The sequence below is a fragment of the Muntiacus reevesi genome, chromosome 12, assembly GCF_963930625.1.
Source record: "Muntiacus reevesi chromosome 12, mMunRee1.1, whole genome shotgun sequence".
Taxonomy (NCBI): Eukaryota; Metazoa; Chordata; class Mammalia; order Artiodactyla; family Cervidae; genus Muntiacus; species Muntiacus reevesi.
In genome coordinates, this window is record NC_089260.1 from 41,559,062 (window position 1) to 41,579,123 (window position 20,062).

A 20,062-nucleotide genomic window follows, 5' to 3' on the forward strand; every position below is an offset into this window, starting at 1 on the left:
ATGAAGCACTGCTGTGCCCTTCTGCTGTCTGAACACCTGGGCTGAGTAACAAAGATGATTTCTGAATTCTAGGAGAAAATACTGCTAACTATTCACCACTCAACACACCCAGATAGTCTCAGATGAAGAGTTATGGGCGATCATAGGTTATCATTACTGTCTGCTCATAATAATAATGTTCTCCCCCCAAATAACCCAGAACTTGAACTGGAATTTTGAGTTAAAGGTCTCTCCTCTACCTGTCAGTATTCACCTATCTTAACTTTGTGCATGTTTTAAGGATGAATTAGTTCAGGTTTGCAAATAAGTCCTGTCAGAGTTACCAGCACACAAAAATATCTTTATTACCTCCTTTCCTCACATAAGCTAGCCAAAGAGTAAAGTCAATTATGTTTTTTACTAGTTGCCCAGGGTCATTCTTCCCTGGACCTGGAAAAGTGGAGAAGGGTCTAGCTGAATGGCTGGATTAATGGCCACCACTAGATCCCACCCACCTAGAAGTAATTTGGTCTGGGTCTAAGCGCTAATATCATGCTGCCAAGTCTCTTTCTGAAAAGCATAAAAGCAAAATATCCCATTCCTGCAAGCAAACCAACCACAAGGGTGGTGCCAAGAACCTTTGGGGCCCTTTTCTTGGCCACTCGGAATGCAGTTGGCAGCACCGCAGAGATTAATATATTGTTGACATGTCCCAAAACCTTGTTAAATGTTTTCCTCTTCAAGACACGCTCGTAATAGGTTTCCAAGTTGGGTCGCTTTCCATTTCCCCAGTTTCTCCTCGCAAACCCCAGGAACTTCAGTCGATGCAGTGTAACAGCAAGCGATATGTCCGCCAGGGTGAAGGATTCCCCGCAGAGCCACGGCTGGCGGCCTTCTTCTAATTAGAGAAAGGGACACGGTGGGTTAAGGGCAAGCGCTGTACCGACAGGGCTTTCCAGGTGGTGCTAGTGGGAAAGAATCCGCCTCCCCAAGCAGGAGACATGGGTTGAGTCCCTGGATTAGGAAGATCTCCTGGAGGAGGGAATGGCAACCCACTCCAGTATTCTTGCCTGGAGGATCCCATGGACAAGGAGCCTGGTGGGCTGCAGTCCATGGGGTCACACAGAGTCAGAGTCACAGAGACATGATTGACTTACTGAGCACACACGCACGCACTGTACAGACAGACTGGTTAGCATCTCTGCTCTTAGTGTTGAGGGCAAGGTGAGTATAACAAAAGATGAAGGCCATGGTACATTTACTTGACAATCACATTCAGCAAGTAATTCTATGCTTAAAAAAGGGGGTGGGGGGCATGCAAATGTATCCCAAGCTACAGGACTTCACCTTCAAATGCAGGGAGTGCAGGTTCAATCCCTGGTGGGGGAAATATGATCCCACATGCCTCTCAGCCAAAAAAATCATAACATAAATCAGAAGCGATATTGTAACAAATTCAATGAAGACTTTAAAAATGGTCCACATCAAAAAAATCCATCCGAAAGCTAAGGGACACTTGCTTGACATCTAACAGACACCTGGGTCCCTAGGTGCCACTAGAGCTACTTGGGCTCGAAGCCTGTCTACCATGCCTCCAAGCCAACAGAGTTAACAGATATTTCCTCGTGGGTTAAAAAAATGACACGTGTACTTGAGGAAAATCTATAAGGTTGGGTCTAAAATGTCACTCAGTAGTTGCTGCTTTTGTTAATTGTTACTTATTTAAAACAGAAGAAAATCTCTATTGTGAAGCAAGTTGTAGGTAACATGGTCTTCAACTTTGTGGTCAGTCAGAATAGGGCAAACAGTCCATGTGTCTGCACTTGGGCTTCATCACTAATTCATATTCACAGGTACAGAAGACGGTGCTCACCAGCCAGCCTGCACACACACACAGGCTGACTCCCATGTTACGCTAAGTTACTCAGTTGTGTCCGACTCTTCGCAACTCTATGGAGTGTAGCCCCCACCCCTCCCTGCCCCAGGCTCCTCTGTCCATGGGATTCTCCAGGCAAGAATACTGGAGTGGGTTGCCATTTCCTCCCCCAAGGGATCTTCCTGACCCAGGGATTGAACCCATGTCTTATGTGTTCTGTATTGGCAGCTGGGTTATTTACCACTAGCGCCACCTGGGAAGCCTACCCATGTTATACTTTACTTCAATTTGCAATTTTTCCCCCGCCTAAGGAAAAACCTAGAGGGAATGTTCTAGCAAGTAGAACACTTCCAAACTAACCACTGTAATTAAAATTTGTGAAACAGGCCAGGTAGGAATCTATCAACCATAACGTAAGTTGTGCAAAAAAAATTCTTCACTAGCTGTATTTCATATAAATGCACAGTTACAACTAGACATCTGGGTTTTGTTGAATTCAGTATTATTGTTGCTATCATAATTCAAACTGTCCATGAGTACTAACAGTTAAAAATAGGTTATAGAATGTTTTGAGTGAAATCTAAGAATGTTCCCATAAATACCCCTGGTATACAGAAAAAGACAAAAAGAACACAAATGAGAACCTACCTGGGGTTTCTTCATTTCTTCTTTGCAACTCAGTTTCAACCTGATCCAAGACTTTCTCCAATTCATCAAGAATTTTCTTCAAATATTTGACATTGTCATGGTCAAGGAGCTTTGACTAATTAACAAAAATAACTAAGTAGGTTATTTATGCCTGTAAAAATAATCAGTGTAGAGCAGAGAAGATATAAGTTTTTACACAGTGGGAGTCTGTTTATTCTAGACAATGAGAAGAAACAGAATAACTAAAGCAAAAGCAAACCTGAGGGAAAATGCCCTGGCTGTGAAATTATCCCAGGGGCCAGACTCACTGTCCACTGGCAACTCCTGTGGGACCAAAGGATCAGAGAGGACAAAGAATATGAGGGGCACGAAGAGACTCCTTTCACTGGGAGGGGAGTCTGAGGGGGAATCGATGCATGCATATGTATGCTGAGTCCCGCTGCTATTCACCTGAAACTACCACATTGTTTGTTAATCAGCTTTACCCCAGTACAAAATAAAAAGTTTAAAAAAAGAGAGATTCCTTTCATGCCCAATCCAAGAATGGAATTTTTAAAGTTTTTTTTTGGTTGTTTTTTTTTTTTAAATCTTTTGGCCACACCTAGCAGCATGTGGGATCTCAATTCCCCAAGCAGGGATGGGGCTCCTAGCCTCTACATTGGCAATGCAGAGTCTCAGTTGCTGGAGAGCCAGAGAAGTCCTGAAGATGGTTGTGTTGATTTTGTTTTGCTTTGTTGGCCATGTCTTGTGGCAAATGGGATCTTCCCCGACCAGGGATTGAACCCATGTCCCCTACATTAGGAGCACAGCGTCAACCACTGGACCACAAAGGAAGTTTAACAATGGAAATTCAGCAGTCTTCAACAAATGAATAATGGAGGGGTCAGAGATGTGTGGCTTCCCTAGTGGCTCAGTGGTAAAGAATCTGCCTGCAATGCAGGAGACCCAGGTTCGATCCCTGGGATGGGAAGATCCCCTGGAGTAGGAAATGGCAACCCACCCCCTTATCCTTGCCTGGGAAATCCCACAGACAGAGAAGCCTGGTGGGTTACAATCCATGGGGTTGCAAAGCACTGGCCATGACTGAGCATGCATGCACACACATATAACTCAATAGCAAGTAAACAATTCAATTTAAAATTGGGCAGAAGATCTAGATAGACATTTTTCCAAAGGTATGCAGAAGCACATGAAAAGAGCTCAACATTTCTGATCATCAGGAAAAACAAATCAAAACCACAGTAAGATACTACCTCACCTATTAGAATGGCTATTATCAAAAAGACAAAAACTTTAAGTGTTGACAAGGATGTGAAGAAAAGGGAACCTTTGTGTTCTATTGGTGGGAATGTAAAGTGGTACAGCCATGATGGAAAATAGTGTAGAGGTTCCTCAAAAAATTAAAAATAGAACTAATATACAATCCAGCAATTCTTCTTCTGGGTATTTAGCCAAAGAAAAACAAAAACATAAATTCTTAATAATGCATATATCTGGATTCTAAAAAAATGGTACTGATGAACCTATTTCCAGGGCAGGAATAGAGACACAGACACAGAAAACAGGTTTGTGGACACAGCAGGTGAGGAGAGGGTGGAATGAATTGAGAGAGTAGCATTGAAACATTATCATATGTAAAACAGATAGATAATGGGAAGCTACTGCATACCACAGGGGGTCCAACCCAGTGCTCCCTAACAACCTAGAGGGTGGAATGGGGTTGGGGGTGGGAGGAATGTTCAAGATGGAGGGGATATGTGTATACTCATGGTTGATTCATGTTGTTGTATGGCAGAAACCAACACAACATTGTAAAGCTTATCCTCCAATTAAAAATTTTTTAATTAATTTGAAAGATACCTGCACTCCTATGTTCCTTGCAGTATTATTTACAATAGGCAAAACAACTTAAGTGTTCATCAACAGATGAATGGATTTTTAAAAATTGTGATGTGTATATATAGAATAGAATATTTTCCAGCTACAAAAAAAAAAATGAAAATTTTGTCATTTACAACAATGTAGTTAAACCTTGAGAGAATTATGCTAAGTGAAATAAATCAGACAGAGAAAGACAAATACCATATTATCTCTCTTATTTGTGGACTCTAAAAACAAACAAACAACTAAGCTCATAGATGCAGAGAATAGACCAGTGGTTGCCAGAGGCAGGAGGTAAGAAGTAGGAGAAATGGGTGAAGGTGATCAAAAGGTAAAAAGGAAAAAAATGAAAGGTGTGAGGGGAAGATATACAGTGTAAAAAAAAAAATTCGCTGATTGCTTTATTGGTATAAAAAAGTCATAAACAGAGGTCCAGCTGACTCAAAGTGCAAAACACCTGAAATGACAGATTCCTATGATATTTTATTAACCTGCTTTCACATTTTATAACTTGCCTTGGCAACCAGCATGAGCAATATCTGCTCTTCAAGCAACTGTCGTTAGGCCTGAATATCAAACCTAATAAAGAAAAATTCTTTCTAAAAGCAGAGCATGAGCCAAAGGTAACATGTGCACTGATGATCTGTGATATTTAATAGAAGATATTCTAAGAAATAGCAATACTTTACAAAAAGTGGACCATTTCACACAAATAGCAGATGTCAATTGAGGACAGCCTGGTTTACTTACTTTAAGTCGCTTCTGTTTTGCAATGTACGCCTCTTGTAAATCTGGGTTTTCTTCAGCAAGCTTTTTCAGTTCAGACTCCGTGTTACCAATTTGGCCTGATGATGAAATCAGTTTTGAAACAGAAAATTATTTCCTCCCTTCCATGTAGGAAACAAGGAGAAGTAGGGAAACTTGATGGTAAGAACACAAGCGCTGGGGAGGGGGGGGGTACGCCCTCTCTCAGCCCCAGACTCCCCCTCTCTGTGCCTCAGTTTCCTCACCTTTAAATTGGAGCTGTGTTATCTGCCACGCAGGCTGAGGACGAAATAAGAGGCACCTTGGAAAGTGCTTAGAGCAAAGTCCAGCACACCGTGAGTGCTAAGTGCACAATAGTTGTCCTACTTTTCAGTACCTTTCAAGTCTTCCGTAATAAAACTTTTTTTGTGAAGGGAAGGAAAAAGCATTATTTAGAGAAATATTTATTCTGGATGACAGAACTATGGTCAGAATACTTGCTTCAAATCATATGATGGGTATTTATGAGGAGAAGGAGGAGGACCCAGAGGAAGGTGAGAGGCCAGGAGACGAGGAAGATGGAGGGAGGGAGAGCTGGGGACGGGAGGAGGAGGGTATCACAAAGAAAGGAAAACAGCCTAGGTGAGAGAACCCTAAAAACGAGGTATGATGTCATGGAAAGAAGGGCTTGGTGGAATCGGAGATCTGAGTGTGAGTGTTCCTCGTCACTCCTCGGTCTGCCCACGGCCCCTTCCCTCCCCACCCCTGGACCATGGAGCACACCTCCTGCTCCTCATCCCATACACCGACCCATCCCTACCCTCAGGACGGGAGGAGAAAGCTAGCGGTCACAGCTCAACCTCAGGGGGTGGCCAGTCACTGAATTTAGAGGCAGAGTAACGATGAGACCTCCTTCACATAATGAAAAAAACTAAAGGACCAGAAATGTGAACTCCATTGCACATAACTGCCTGCAGACCCCAGCTTTTCTGATTCCTAATCTGTCTGTCCCTGCAAACACGTTACGTTCTCTACTCTTCCACAGGCCACTCTTCTGAGTTTTATCTATGCTTGGTCCTCAAGGCCAAGAGCTGGAAAATCAGATCCTGAAGACAATAAATGTCCAGCCAAACAGGTGAAGCACAGATTAATCTGCCTGGTACATGGATCGATGTGTAACATGCATGTCCACAAAGCAAACTCAACAATCCCACCCTCATGTCTTCCTGAGATGTGCTGGGTATCAAAAATGAATGAAAAGAAATGTGAGGCAGAATTGCAGGTCTTTAAGATTTCTACATACTGCGAATCCTTGTTGTTGCATAAGCTGGGATCATGGAGTCCACGGTTAACTCAGGATGTAAAATGCAGCCGTGTGTATAGGCATCCATGGGCAAAGAGTCAAGTAGTTCTCGATAATGCTGGACCCGTGGGTAATACATGCTTCCTTTATCAGGCATTAATCTGGGTGTTTTCTCTAAAATATACATACAAACACACACACAAACATTGAAGAAAAAGTTACAAATGAGACATTACATCCAAAAGCAAAAAACAAAAATACAAGCTCCCTCATCATTAACATTTTCAATATTATATGAAGGGAGATAAAGGATGACATATTCCCAGCCTCAACATTCAAAACTTGAACTGATGTCCTAGACCAGATTCCAAACCATAATCAGACTTCTCCAACTCGCAAATCACTGTTTTCAAAGTCCAGATTTTCATGCCAACTCTTCTGTGAAATCTTCTCCAACCTCCCACAACTACTAACACCTGACTAGATCAAGTGTGCTTTCCTCTGTACACAGAAAGTAGTTGGTATAAACTCCAGTATAACCCTTATCACCTTAATTAGTTATTGTATCTTTTTGTCCCATGAACTCCTTCAGGGCAAAGAACACGACCCAGAGTCCAGCATAGTGTCTCATACATTCATGTGTGCTTAGTCGCTCAGTTATGTCCAACTCTTTGCGACCCCCATGGACTGTAACCCACCAGGCTACTCTGTCCATGGGGGTTTTCCAGGCCAGAATACTGGAGTGGGTAGCCACTTCCTTCTCCAGGGAATCTTCCCAACCCAGGGATTGAACCCAGGTCTCCCGCATTGCAGGTAGGATTCTTTACTGTCTGAGCCACCAAGGAAGCCCAAGAATACTGGAGTGGGTAGCCTATCCCTTCTCCAGAGGAACTTCCCAACCCAGGACTCAAACTGAGGTCTCATTTTAGGCCGTTGGTAAATGTTGGTTAAGTGAATCAAGGCTCAACATAGAAAGATGATCAGGGCCCACACCCTCCAGTACAGACCAAGAGTGATCCTGTTGATGTATATGGCAGAAACCAACACAGTAGTGTAAAGCAATTATCCTCCAATTAAAAATATTTTTTTTAAAAAAAGAGTGATCCTGTTGATGATATGTGAATGTGAATGGCTAGTCTTCATGGAATTCACCAGGAAATTCTGGTATTTTATCTCTAGAAAGTGGGTTTCACATAAATCTTCATTTGTTGGTTAAACTCTAGATTATAGACTCCTAAAGGCAGGGATCATGTACTATTCTTTGTTGAAACCCCAATTGCCTAATATAATGTTTGGCTGATAGCAGATGTTCAATAAATTTCAATTAATAAATGAATTAATGAATATGTCCCCAAATTGCTGCTGCTGCTACTGCTGCTAAGTCGCTTCAGTCGTGTCCGAATCTTAGTGACCCCATGGACTATAGCCCACCAGGCTCCTCTGTCCATGGGATTTTCCAGGCAAGAGTACTGGAGTGGGGTGCCATTGCCTTCTCCGCCCCAAATTGCTAGCTATAGGAATACTTGAGCTGGAGAAGCTCTGGAGCAGTTAATGATGACACTATCATATAGAGGCTGAGACATCCTCCCAAGAGCCCACAGCTAATTAGAGGCAGAACAAGAACCAAAGTCATGAACTCCTAATGCAGTGCTCTGTTGTATCACATCATCATGACATCTTCGAAGGGTGTACTTTTCAGAGACTATCCAAGAAAAATAAACCACGTGATCCAGAGGCCAGGGCTAAGTTCCTGCAGAACCAATTCCCACTTTTAACTCTCAAACTGCCTCTAAAAAAGTGCCAAAAAACTTATTAATCCAACAGTTGAAAAGAACAGCCTCTACTCTATACATTCCTTTTTGCTTATTCACTTATTTAGTTCGGGTTATTAATTTAATTTAGAATCCTTCTGAGCATCCCACACTCGTTCATAAGCATTGACAATTCAGAATTGGTTGCAGAGCATTTCAGGCAAGATCTCATCATGCCAGACCAAGAACAAGCTTTTAAGCCAATAGGCTATTTCTGACTCTCTAAGAAAAAAAGAAGATGGATTACTCCTCAGTGGTCAAGTGTCTAATTCCCTGCTAGCGACTCCAGTTCTGAGGTCTGCATTAGAATGACCAAGGATCACATGTCAGCTGCAAACTGCTCATCAACTGTGGGTTTGTCCAACTAGATCATACTTCCTTACGGACAGTTCAGGATCTCAGAATGTCACCAGTACCCCCAGTAACGTACAGCAGATATTCCCATGAGAATAACAGACTGGAGGCTTTCTAAGGTGCTTGAAAGTCAGAAGAGTCCTTAACTTTTTGTTTGCCACTGACCTCTTCTCAAAATAATGTTCTTAAATGCATAAAATACATAGGATTGCAAAGAAAATTGATTATATTAAAGTATGTTATCAGAGTAAATTTAAACAATAACATAGTAATATGGGTGTCTTTTATTAACACATTAACAAGATCTAGCAGCAGATCTAATAACTATAATAATTTCAATGTAGTGAGGCGCATAAGTGATATTTTAAGACATCTGCAATAACAATAATGCTATTAACACATCACAGTCTTGTGAACATATGAACAAAATCATAGGCACTTCTGATACTGCTTTGAATTCTGCCTACACTAGAAATGATCCATTTCTTTTGGAAATTAGTGAAAAACAAAGACGTAATTTTTTTTCTCCTCTAAGATAGTAAATCTCCTGAATTTTGTTCACAGACCACTAGGGGTAACCGTTCACAAAGTATGTTCTGAAAATCCCTGGGCTTCCTGAAGACACCCTCAGAGGGTCTACAAATCAAAGCTTTTTTTATAGTAGTACTAAGATGTTCATTGCTCTTTCATTCTTAATCTCTCTTGAGTGTACAATGGTATTTTCCAGAGGTTACACAATGTGTAAAAACTCCATCACTCTGACAGTTAACAGGATGTGAGGCTTGTATGCTCTTGTATTTTAAACTTTTCTCAATTTTAATTTCTAATTTGATAAGTATTGATAGATAGCCCACATAGACAAAATCTCTCTCAAATGTCCTCATTAACTTCCAAAACAAAGGGGCCCTGAAACCTAAAAGTTTAAGAACCACTGCTCTGAGGGGCTCAAGAACCACAAGTTAATAACCATAAATGATGCAGCGTTTTAAAATGCTTCCCAGGTTGTTAAATTTATGGCTACTGGCTCTGGCTGCTTTGTGAGGCCAGACTGGGGCCTTGACTTCAGAAAAGCATACCACTTCCTTCCTGGAAAAAGAATGAGAGCAGGAAAAATAATGTCTAATTGCTTTCTGGGAAAGGTCCATCTGGCCAAGTCTGCATCCAAATGTTTGAACGACTGAAAATAACCTTCTACCAGTGCACCATGAACTATATAACTATCTCCTAAGACAACTTTGTCAGACAGAGGCTCAGATACCCGCTGAACCCATGTTCTTTTCCAAGTTCACTTTCTCTCTTCAAGGACACCTTGTCCACATGAAGATGTTCTACCAGTATCTTCCTGACACCAGCAACAAATCAGCAACAGACAGCTGCCTGTTTTTTTCAAAAGACAATTGGGAATTTCCTTTGACTGATACAGATAATCTTCCCTCTCATTCTCATCTTCTTTTATTTCCCAGTCCTTCTGTAAAGCACTTTTGTTATGATACTCACAAAATCTATTCTGGGTATTCTACCTCGGTCAGGAGTGAGAAAACAATAGAAGGGTTACAGAGGCAGGAGAGAGAGTCAGAGGATTTTAAAGAAAAGGCGATAAAGGAAGTTTCCAGCACTGGGGAGGAGGGTTGCAGCAGTGGAAGCCAGGATTAGTGACTAAGCTGGAAGAATTAACAAAAACAAATGAACACATTAGCATAAGACCTGATTTTGTAGAAGCACCGAGTAGGGACAAAGGCAAGGTTAAATTTAGGCAGCAAGTTAGAAACAAGCAGATAGACATAAAGCAGAAAGATGCGATAAACAAGGAGAGAAAGCAAAAGCACAAAATTTGAAATCAGAAAGAAAGGATAAAATCATATTGCAATCCATTTAATGGGAACATCAGCTCCATATATCCTCAAGTCCCTGTATTGCTAAGTAGACTAAGAATGGCCCTGTGTGATCTTTTAAAAAAATTACATTCCGTTTCTCCAAGAGCAAACAATAAAGAGTTTAGCTTCCCAGGGGACACTAGTGGTAAAGAACCCGCCTGCCAATGCAGGCGACATAGGAGATGCAAGTTGGATCCCTGGGTCGGGAAGATCCCCTGGAGGGGAGCATGGAACCCACTCCAGTATTCTTGCCTGGAGAATCCCATGGACAGAGGAGCCTAGCATCCACTAAAATTGAACAAATCACAGAAAGTTTTTTTAATTATTTTTTAAAACCACTTTTATTGGCATAATCAGGATTTTTTAAAGACTCCTTTTCTTTTCCTTACCATATACCATATTTTCTCTGCATTCAGTACACACTTTGAGCTAATTTGCAATTTCAGTAGATGTGCTAAAAAGTATGTAATGTTACTCAATTATATATGAGAGCCTTTTATTAACAGACATAAAATTATTTTTTCTATGACCTTAACAATAATTGGAAATTCCTTTACATAAATAACTATATTATTTAAAGTCACAGTAATTTCAGAATTAATATTATTTTTAAAATCTGAATTAATTTTCTATTGATAAAACTGTATTTATAAAATAAATTTACATTTCCTAATTAGTCTTAATATGAGATCCTTTACCAGGATACTTGGATTCTTTCCAAACCAAATTCTTTTCCTAAGAATATTCAAAATGACATATATGGACATAAGACATGGGACATGATCTTCAGAGAACTGTTAGATAACATATTAAGTTACCCAAATTCAATATTTACCATATGACATCCTTGATTCCAGGTTACCAGTGAGTTATTTGACAATAATAAATAGTATATATTCTAGTATTTTGTACTTATTTAATGCTCACCTTTTTTTTATTATCTAGTGGCCATGTTAAAGTTCACTAAAAGAGATGACAATATACCAAAAGCATAAGGATGTAAATATGTAAATACTGACTACACAGAAAGGTTGAGAAAAGTGTACAGGCCAGCAAGCCATCATTTTTAGTACCGTCTCAGTTGGTAGACTAATGAAAGGTAGCAAATAACAGCAAAAGTGATGCCTGGTGACTACTACACTCTGTTCTGGAGATGAATGGATACATTTAAAGCCTCTCATTCCAACCATGGGCAACTACACACCTCATGAAATTCATTAATGTATTATCATTCTAATTTGTCAACTTTCCTCAAAGTTCCATCCATAATTGACCAAAATGCTGCATGTTCCATCAAGTTCAAATATAGTAGGTCACAATTAGCCGTGCTCTGGATAGAACCTACACTTCTGAAACAACTCAAGACCACACTTGTCTTTTATTTCATTGTTGGCTGTTTTTGGTAACTTATTAGCAAACCAGGGCTCCCATCCTTCATTAACAAAGCTGATTTTTTCAAACAAAATTCATATACTACTTTTAGCCTTGTTAAACTTTATCTTAGTTATTGTTCCATGCGAAGCATTTCATAAGCTACTCATCATTTTAACTATTGCAGTTTACACATCCACAAGTTTAACAGTATTTCTTCTATGCCTTTATTCCAATCATTTATGGAATTGTTAGACTCAAATCAGAGAACAGAAGCCTAAAAGATTACCAGTAGAGATCCCTGTCCAGGTTGATATCTATTTTCAATATTTCATTCATTTTAATCATTCAAAAGTATTTATTAAGCTCCCATTAAAGACCATTCACCATACGAGGCACTGGAAATATAGCTGTTAATGAAACAGACCCTGCCTCTGACTTCACAGTACATACAGAGTCTGCCAGTAAATGAAATAATTAAAGTGTGATAGAATTAACATAGGATAAGTGAAATGAGAGAATATAGCTAAATAAGCAACATGGTATAATTTATAAATGAATATTCTTCAGAATGATGGTTTATTCATCAGAAAATATGCATTATTCTTATCTAGCCATAGGTGCTCCTTCATTCCACAGGGCTATCACGTGACATAATCTGAAATGCTCTACTTAAATCAAGAAACACTATACCAAGAACTATGCCCAGCACACAAGAGATCCACTTTTTAAAGTGTTAGAGACATTCTCCAGTAATGTAAAACTTATGCTGATTCCTTTTAATCAAGATACTCAAAAATATTGTTTTTAATTTTTGACAACACATTCTAAAACTCTGCCATACTTAAAGAAGTAGTTTAAAGCTTAAACAGCACTGCTTAAAGCTTAAACAATTACTTAATGCAAAATAATCTGTAGTACTGCTTCCCAAACTTCTATGTAAATATGAGTCACTTGGGAATCTTATTAAAATACAGATTCTGATTCAAGAGACTTGCAGTAGCTAACAGGCTCCTAGGTGATACCAATGCTGCTGGTCAATGGGATACATGTTAAATAACATGTTATCAATGAATAACATTTGTCTCTCTTGTCTGGCACTTTTGCTAACCTCCATGAATTCTTAATAATAAATATAAATTATATTAATGATCATTGTGATAATGCTTACATGTTTTTTACTTTAGATAAACTTCATCTAGAAACTCGAGTAGCCTTCATTTATATAAAGTAATTGTTTTCTTACTGCCTTCATATCTACTATAGGTTTCAGCTCCCTTAATCTTAACCTTTGTTTAACCCTTCCCAACTGAATGATTCTTCTCCTTGGGAAACAGCAAAGAGTGAAATAAGAGTTGTTTGGATTGCTTTATCGCTGCAACTGATAAAACTATGTCACCTAGTTCCCAAGAGAACAAAAAGAAAAATCAAGTTTCAACTAAGAGCTAAGATTCTTGATTGTCCATTTACTCTATCAGTACAACCAGAATTAAGTTCTTAGTTTCCATATTTTCATCTTAATGTTTAGCCCACAATGCCTTCTCCTCTGATTCAACAAACTGTAGTAAGAACTTAGTATTCACCTTGAGCAGGACTCAGAATGCATTTCAGTTTTGCTATGAAATAGTCAAAGAAAAAGAAAGAGCCTAAAGAAAAATTTAATAAAGCTTAATCATCATTAACATGACTATACTGTAAAGTAACACTGTACATTACTGAACATCTGAGAGTAGAAACAATGTAAGAAAGAGGAGGAGGAAAATGCTAGTGATAGTAATTCAAGGGATGCTAAACAAAATATTTAAATATGATTTTCATTTGCTGTATCTTTTTTCAAGTTTCTGACGACTTAAAGTAAAATTCTTATGCAATTATTTTGTCTTATTCACATTATTATAATCACTTCTCCCAAGAAATACAAATTATTATTTAACAGACTTGTCCATTTCCAAAAAGCTCAAGATTGAGAAAGCTTGTCTTAAATCAATTAGCCCCCATTTTCTGTACGGTCCCCAGAATTTAGACTTATAAGGGCTAGCAAATAATGATGGATGGAAGAGAAGTTCATTACACCAAGTTAAACTCCTTGGTTTAGATAGATGACCAATTCCAATCAAAATCCTAGGGAACTAAACACTTAGATTAAGAATAAGGGCAGGCCATTGCTAATCTAATTCCTTGGGGCAAACCCCACCCCTATTTAGGTCCTATACCTATCTTCTAAGTACTTCAGATTTCTTTCTTTCTTTTTTTTTTTTTTTTGCCTTAAAATTTCCTTTCTCAGCTTCCAGTAATTTGGGGTTATATTCTGGTTTTATCCTGCCTAATTAACATTCATATAATTGGTAGCAGATGAAGAGTAATTGGATCTTATCATGCAGCTCCTTTTTCAGAAGAGTTGTTAGGCTGAAAGCTAAGAGTCCTCTGTTCTGTTCTCAGTTCTGTCGGTGATCGGCTGTGTAATCTTGGGCAAATATTGAAGCTACAGTTTACCTAAAAGGCTTGTTATTAGGGAAGAAGCAAAGACAATGTGTAAGTGCCAATGACTAGGAGAGACAGTCCATGTAATAGGAAGCTTTGGATTTGAAAGGCTTACACTCCAGCCCGTTCTGCTATAAAACAGCTATGTTACCTTTGGCAACCTCTCTGTTTCTCTTTCCTCGTGTACAAAATGGGAATAATTAATCTACCATGCCTATCTCAGGTGTTTTGTTTTGTTTTTTTAAGACTGACTAGAACAAAAATTACAAAATGTCTGACATAGAATAGGTTGTCAATAATATGAATCTGACTTCAAGGCTAATAAATCACCACCATAAATCATACACCTGCAAGGTTTCTTGCAATGAATTTAAACGGGAAATTCCAACATTAAAATTGGTGGTTTATATGAAATCATTTCAAAGGAGTCACACTGGCTTATACAAATTATGCGATTGACCCATTTTTGTTTGCGTGCTTATGGAAATGGAAAAGGTTGTTGGCACTAAACCACCATCATGAAACCAAAAGGTAGGGAGGAAGGAGGGGAGGAAGGGAGGAAATAGGAAGCAGAGAAGAGAAGAAGGGGAGGAGGGATGGAAGGGAGAAAGGAGGGAAGACATATATTTGTGTTGAAATAAATCCAAGAAATCACAAATAGCCTTAACATTACCATCCAGGAAAGTCTGTTCAAGATAATCAATGATCTGAGTGGCCTCACAAATAATGTTTTCCCCGTGGATAAGGACGGGCACTTCTCCAGTTGAGTTCAAACGCATAAACCAAGGCTCATTGTGCTCACTCAGGGGCAGACTTACATCATGTTCCTCGCACTTCAATGCCTTTTCAGCAATTACCAAGCGCACCTGGAAGAGTTCACACTGGTTACCACAACGCAGGTAGGCTTTTAATTAAATGACATCCCCGGATACCAACAAGCAGCCTTTTTGTGCTTCCCTGAGTTATTAATGTTTTCAACACTCCTTTCAGATCTATTCCTGGAAATAACAAGCGAGACATATTCTCGCAGTTCAATCTTATAAGTTAGAAAAGATAAGTAATGAGAATGATTCTGGCAATATTCAGTCCACGGTCACCCTCTCCATCACTACGACTTTTCTTTGTGTCCTAAACCTTATAATGTGTCTCCCCATAGTAAGAACCTGAAACAGATACACTAGGCCTGTTGAAGAGAGTGAATCAACCAAGAGTAAAAGAAGGAACCCTGGATGAGGCGGTTGCCGGAAGGCGCTTCCCGCCGCCTCACTCTCCAAAGGCCCCGGAAACGAGGCCTCCCGCCCCAACGCCGAACGTGATGTTTTCTGTCGCATTTCATGAGTGGCAGTGCCTGAGTCACGGCCTTCCCATCTCAGACTGACTCTCCCTGCTCCTCCAGAGAAGGCGCACCCCTGCCCCACAAGGCCACCCGCCCGCGGGGGTTGAGGCCTTGGAGGTCTAGGTGGGCGGGCTTCCCGGGCGGCACCCAGCGGGAGCTGTCCAGGTGCTGAAACCCGGTCCGCGCGCCCGCCCGGCCGAGGCCTTTACCTTTTGAGAGCTGAAGGAATGCGTCCAGTGGTACAGAATGAGCTTAACCTCTGCGTCCGACTTGCCTTCCCCCATCAAGGGCGCGCCCCCTCTCTGCTCGTCCTGCCTCCGAGCCATTTCGGGGTGCGCGAGCGCGGGAGGGCCTCGCCTGTCGGTCCTTTACTTCCTCCAGCCACACTGCCTTGCAAAGAGCCGTTTGGCTTTTCCGGGTGCCACCCGGAGCCGGGAAAGTTGCGTTCGCGTGGACGGACGAACAGATCACTGGGAAGTGTAGTTTCGCCGGCGAGAAAGCTGCGGGGCGAGTCCGCAAAGACCCGAGGCGGGGTCTCTGCGCGCGGAAGTCACCCGGAAGGTGCAATTGGACGTTTTTTAGGGGAAATGATCTAAAATATGAGTTCCTGATTCTTTAAGATGAGCAATGAAACGTGTTAATTGCAAATTACTCATGGGTTTTGTAAATGGAGTAGAGATGGCTCAGATACAAAAGCATCAGTTTCCCAAGATACTTAGGATTCCTCATGTAGAGGCTGTGCCTTTGGTGGAAGATAGATAGACAAAAGATTTATGAGTTTTCATTAGAAGATGCTACTATGAGGTCATGTACAACAGTAAATCTCATTAACAATGCGAATTAAAAGTCTAGTTGTTAAATACAGAATTTTTTGTCCATTAAAAAAATTTTTTACCATCTTTCTAAATTGGAATTTAGAAAGATGGTAACGATAACCCTGTATGCGAGACAGCAAGAGACACACAGATGTACTGAACAGTCTTTTGGACTCTGTGGGAGGGCGAGGGCGGGATGATATGGGGAAATGACTTTGAAACATGTAAATTATCATATGTGAAATGAATCGCCAGTCCAGGTTCGATGCATGATACAGGGTGCTTGGGCTGGTGCACTGGGATGACCCAGAGGGATGGGATGGGGAGGGAGGGGAGGGGGGCTCAGGATGGGGAACACATGTACACCCATGGCATGTGTACATGTATGTCAATGTATGGCAAAACCAATACAATGTTGTAAAGTAAAATTAATTAATTAATTTAAAAATGTTTTAATTCATTTTATTTAAGTATTGTTGGTTTACAATGTTGTGTGTGTTTCTGCTGCACAGTAAAGTGATTCAGTCATATGTGTGTGTGTGTATTCTTGTTCATATTTCTTTCCATTATGGTTTATTACAGGATCAAATATAGTTCCCTCTGCTATGCAATAGGATCTTGCTGTCTACCCCTTCTATATACAATAGTTTACACCTGCTAATTAACACACAATTTTTAGAGCAGAATTACTTGGGTTTTTTTCCTAGTTTTTCAATTTCCCCAATTTATGAAGTAGTGATAATTCTATTTTCCCCATAAGGTTTTTGTGAGAATTAAATAACTAAATACAATGTTAAACACTCAAAACAGGTTAGCATGTTGTAGACATGTTATGTACAATTTCAGTTGCTTTATAAACATTCTCTTTATAACCATGGTCAAAATCATAATTTTATGATAATCTAGTCATTATTATACACTTCTCAAAATTCAGCACAATAGTAAATCAGCAGAATTTCTCTTTTAGTGAGTATGTATTAATATGATCATGAAATGAATGCTTGTTATAATTCATCCAGCAAATATTTATTGAGTATCTACTGTGTTCCAAGCATTGTACTGGGCACTGGAAATACAAAGATGTATAATTCCTCATACACGGCACCCAAGATATAAGTCTGTTGGCAGGGACAACAAAATAAATAGATGACTACAGTGGAGATGAGATCTGTCAGCCTTAAGAGGAAACACAAGTACTAATTGAAATGAAAGGTCTAAAAAAGGTCCCTAGAAGGGACAGAAATCTCATGAAGTCTTTCCTCTCCTTTACAACACTTCATTTGTTGGTCTGTGTAATTACTGTTTAAGTATCTGTTTATAGTATCTCTTTATACCCTAGAATGCATGCTAAGTTGCTTCAGTCATGTCCAACTCTTTGGGACCCTATGGACTCTAGTCTGCCAGGCTCCTCTATCCATGGGGATTCTCCAGGCAAGAATACTGGAATGGGTTGCCATTTCCTCCTCCAGGGGGATTCCCGAACCAGGATCCAACTCAAGTCTCTTATATCTCTTGTTGGCAGGCAGGTTCCTTACCACTAGCACCACCTAGGAAGCCCCTTTTTATGTGAAAGTCACTCTGTAGCCTGCCAGGCTCCTCTGTCCATGGAATTCTCCAGGCCAGAATACTCTACTGGATAGCTGTTCTCTTCTCCAGGGGATCTTCCCAACCCAGGAATTGAACACAGGTTGCCCACATTGCAGGCAGATTCTTTACCATCTGAGCCACAAGGGAAGCCCCTTTATACCCTTAAGTGAATTCAAATGCTACAGCAAAAGTGATCCTTACCAAACTTGTTTATCCATTCACACTTCAGAGCAAAAGAAAAAGCAAAACTGTGACATCAATCGGAGTGGGGTTTAAACTCCAGCTCCACTCTTACCCTGAGCTCTCCTGCACCTTCACTTCATCATGTGCAAAATATGAGCATCTATGAGTGCCATGGCATTCACTGAGAGACTATGTATAAAGAGTAACCAAAAGTGGGGTCCAGCTGCTTGCCACTCAAAAGCCAATAAAGAGGCCAGGTTGGTGGGAAGGAACATTTTATTTTCGATGCTTGCAACAGTTGGGAGAGTGAGAAACAGGGGCCCACCTGCCCAAAGGCCAACTTCCCCCCCTCCTCCCACCTCGGACTATCAAGGGGCAAGAACTTTTAGGGGGCAAGAGCTTTTATAGACAGAAGGGCTAGGGTGGGGAGGGGTGGCTTCATGCCAAAACAACACAGTCATCTCTGATAGTCATCTTGAAATTGGCCATGCAGTGGTCTGACCAACATCATCTTGCTTGTTTTAAGTACAGTTAATCTTCAGTTTCAGGGTCAGTTTGTTCCCACTTCCTTGCCCAGTTCTCAGAATCGTGGCAGCTTATGTCATGGTTATAGTCTGGTCATCATGTAGTTAACTCCTTCCACCTGGTAGGGGTTTCAGTATGTATAAGACAGCTCCAGGATATGGCTCAGAATATTATCTATAGCCCTTGAGCAAGAACTAAAGGTTCTTGACTATGCTTAATGGCTAAACTATTATTATTATTTGGTTTCCTTTGACTGTTTCCCTTTGTTTCTACATGTTCTCACTTCTCTGATTAAACTTATTCCTTGGTTCAAGTTATTCCACAGACAAAAGGCAGGCAGAGGACATGGGGGGATAAGGATCATAGGATCCTGCTCCATTTCAAAAGCACTTAGCATGTTGCCTGCAAAACAGCAGTTGACAAAAAGAATTTTTGGAAAAGCCCCTTCAAGATGTTAAGAAGACATCATATTTGCTCTTCTCTCTTTAGGCCTCAAAATGTTTTCACTAGTAAGTGAAACAGCTACAACTCAAACATGACTTTTTGACTACTAGTCAAGTACTGCTTTCTACAACACTATGCTAGCTTTACACCAAAGAAAGAAAGTTGTAGACTTTCAAGCTTTACACAGCTGAAGTAGACATTAGGGAAAATAGAGCCACTTTCTTGAAAAGTAGTCCACATAGATATATAGGTATATACATGTCTATTACAACACAAACTACTGCTCACATGTCCTTCTTGTGCATTCGACTTTGAGCCTCAGAAGGTCAAAGACCCAGTATTATTCATTTTAGTATCCCCAAGAATCCAAAATAGTACTTTGTACATAAAAGATGCTCCCAAACTGCTTATTAATTGAGAAAAAGAGTAGCTAACCACCATCACCAGTAGCAGTGGTAAACAATGACAGACAACAATAAAGTGTAGCCTATCTACTGCTCTAAAAATTCTGTGTAAAGGTAATTTCATTTGACAAAATTCAGTACTTAACAAATCTGGACTGTGGATCATGGCTCAGTAAATTGACTGTTTTGTATGTTAACTTTTGAAATTTTTACTTATTTATTCTTGGCTACACGGGGTCTTCAGCGCTGCACGAGAGCTTTCTCTAGTTGCAACAAGCAGGAGCTCCTCTTCGCTGCAGGGTAAGGGCTTCTCGTCGCGGTGGCTCTCTTGCTGAGGCACAGGCTCCAGGCGCAGGGCCTTCAGTTGTCGCGGGACACGGGCTCTGGGACCTGGGCTCAGTTGGTGTGGCACATGGCTTAGGACCCCTCAGTGTGGGGGTCTTCCC

The 20,062-nt window shown here is 40.4% G+C and overlaps 1 protein-coding gene across 2 annotated transcripts; it reads right to left on the reverse strand.

The window, feature by feature from the left end:
- Nucleotides 1-246: 246 nt before the first annotated feature.
- GDAP1 (ganglioside induced differentiation associated protein 1) lies at nt 247-16,063 on the reverse strand. 2 transcript variants are annotated; one of them, XM_065903292.1, is made up of 6 exons: nt 15,868-16,063; nt 14,996-15,188; nt 6,432-6,605; nt 5,135-5,229; nt 2,504-2,618; nt 247-877 (listed from the first exon to the last, which is right to left on the reverse strand). In XM_065903292.1, the coding sequence occupies exons 1-6, from the start codon at nt 15,982-15,984 to the stop codon at nt 495-497; spliced, it is 1,077 nt and encodes a 358-aa protein (XP_065759364.1). In that variant the 5' UTR covers nt 15,985-16,063; the 3' UTR covers nt 247-494. The 2 variants fall into 2 exon arrangements, with proteins under 2 accessions (XP_065759364.1, XP_065759365.1); XM_065903293.1 differs by having other exon boundaries at nt 15,141-15,188; nt 15,868-15,941.
- Nucleotides 16,064-20,062: the final 3,999 nt, after the last annotated feature.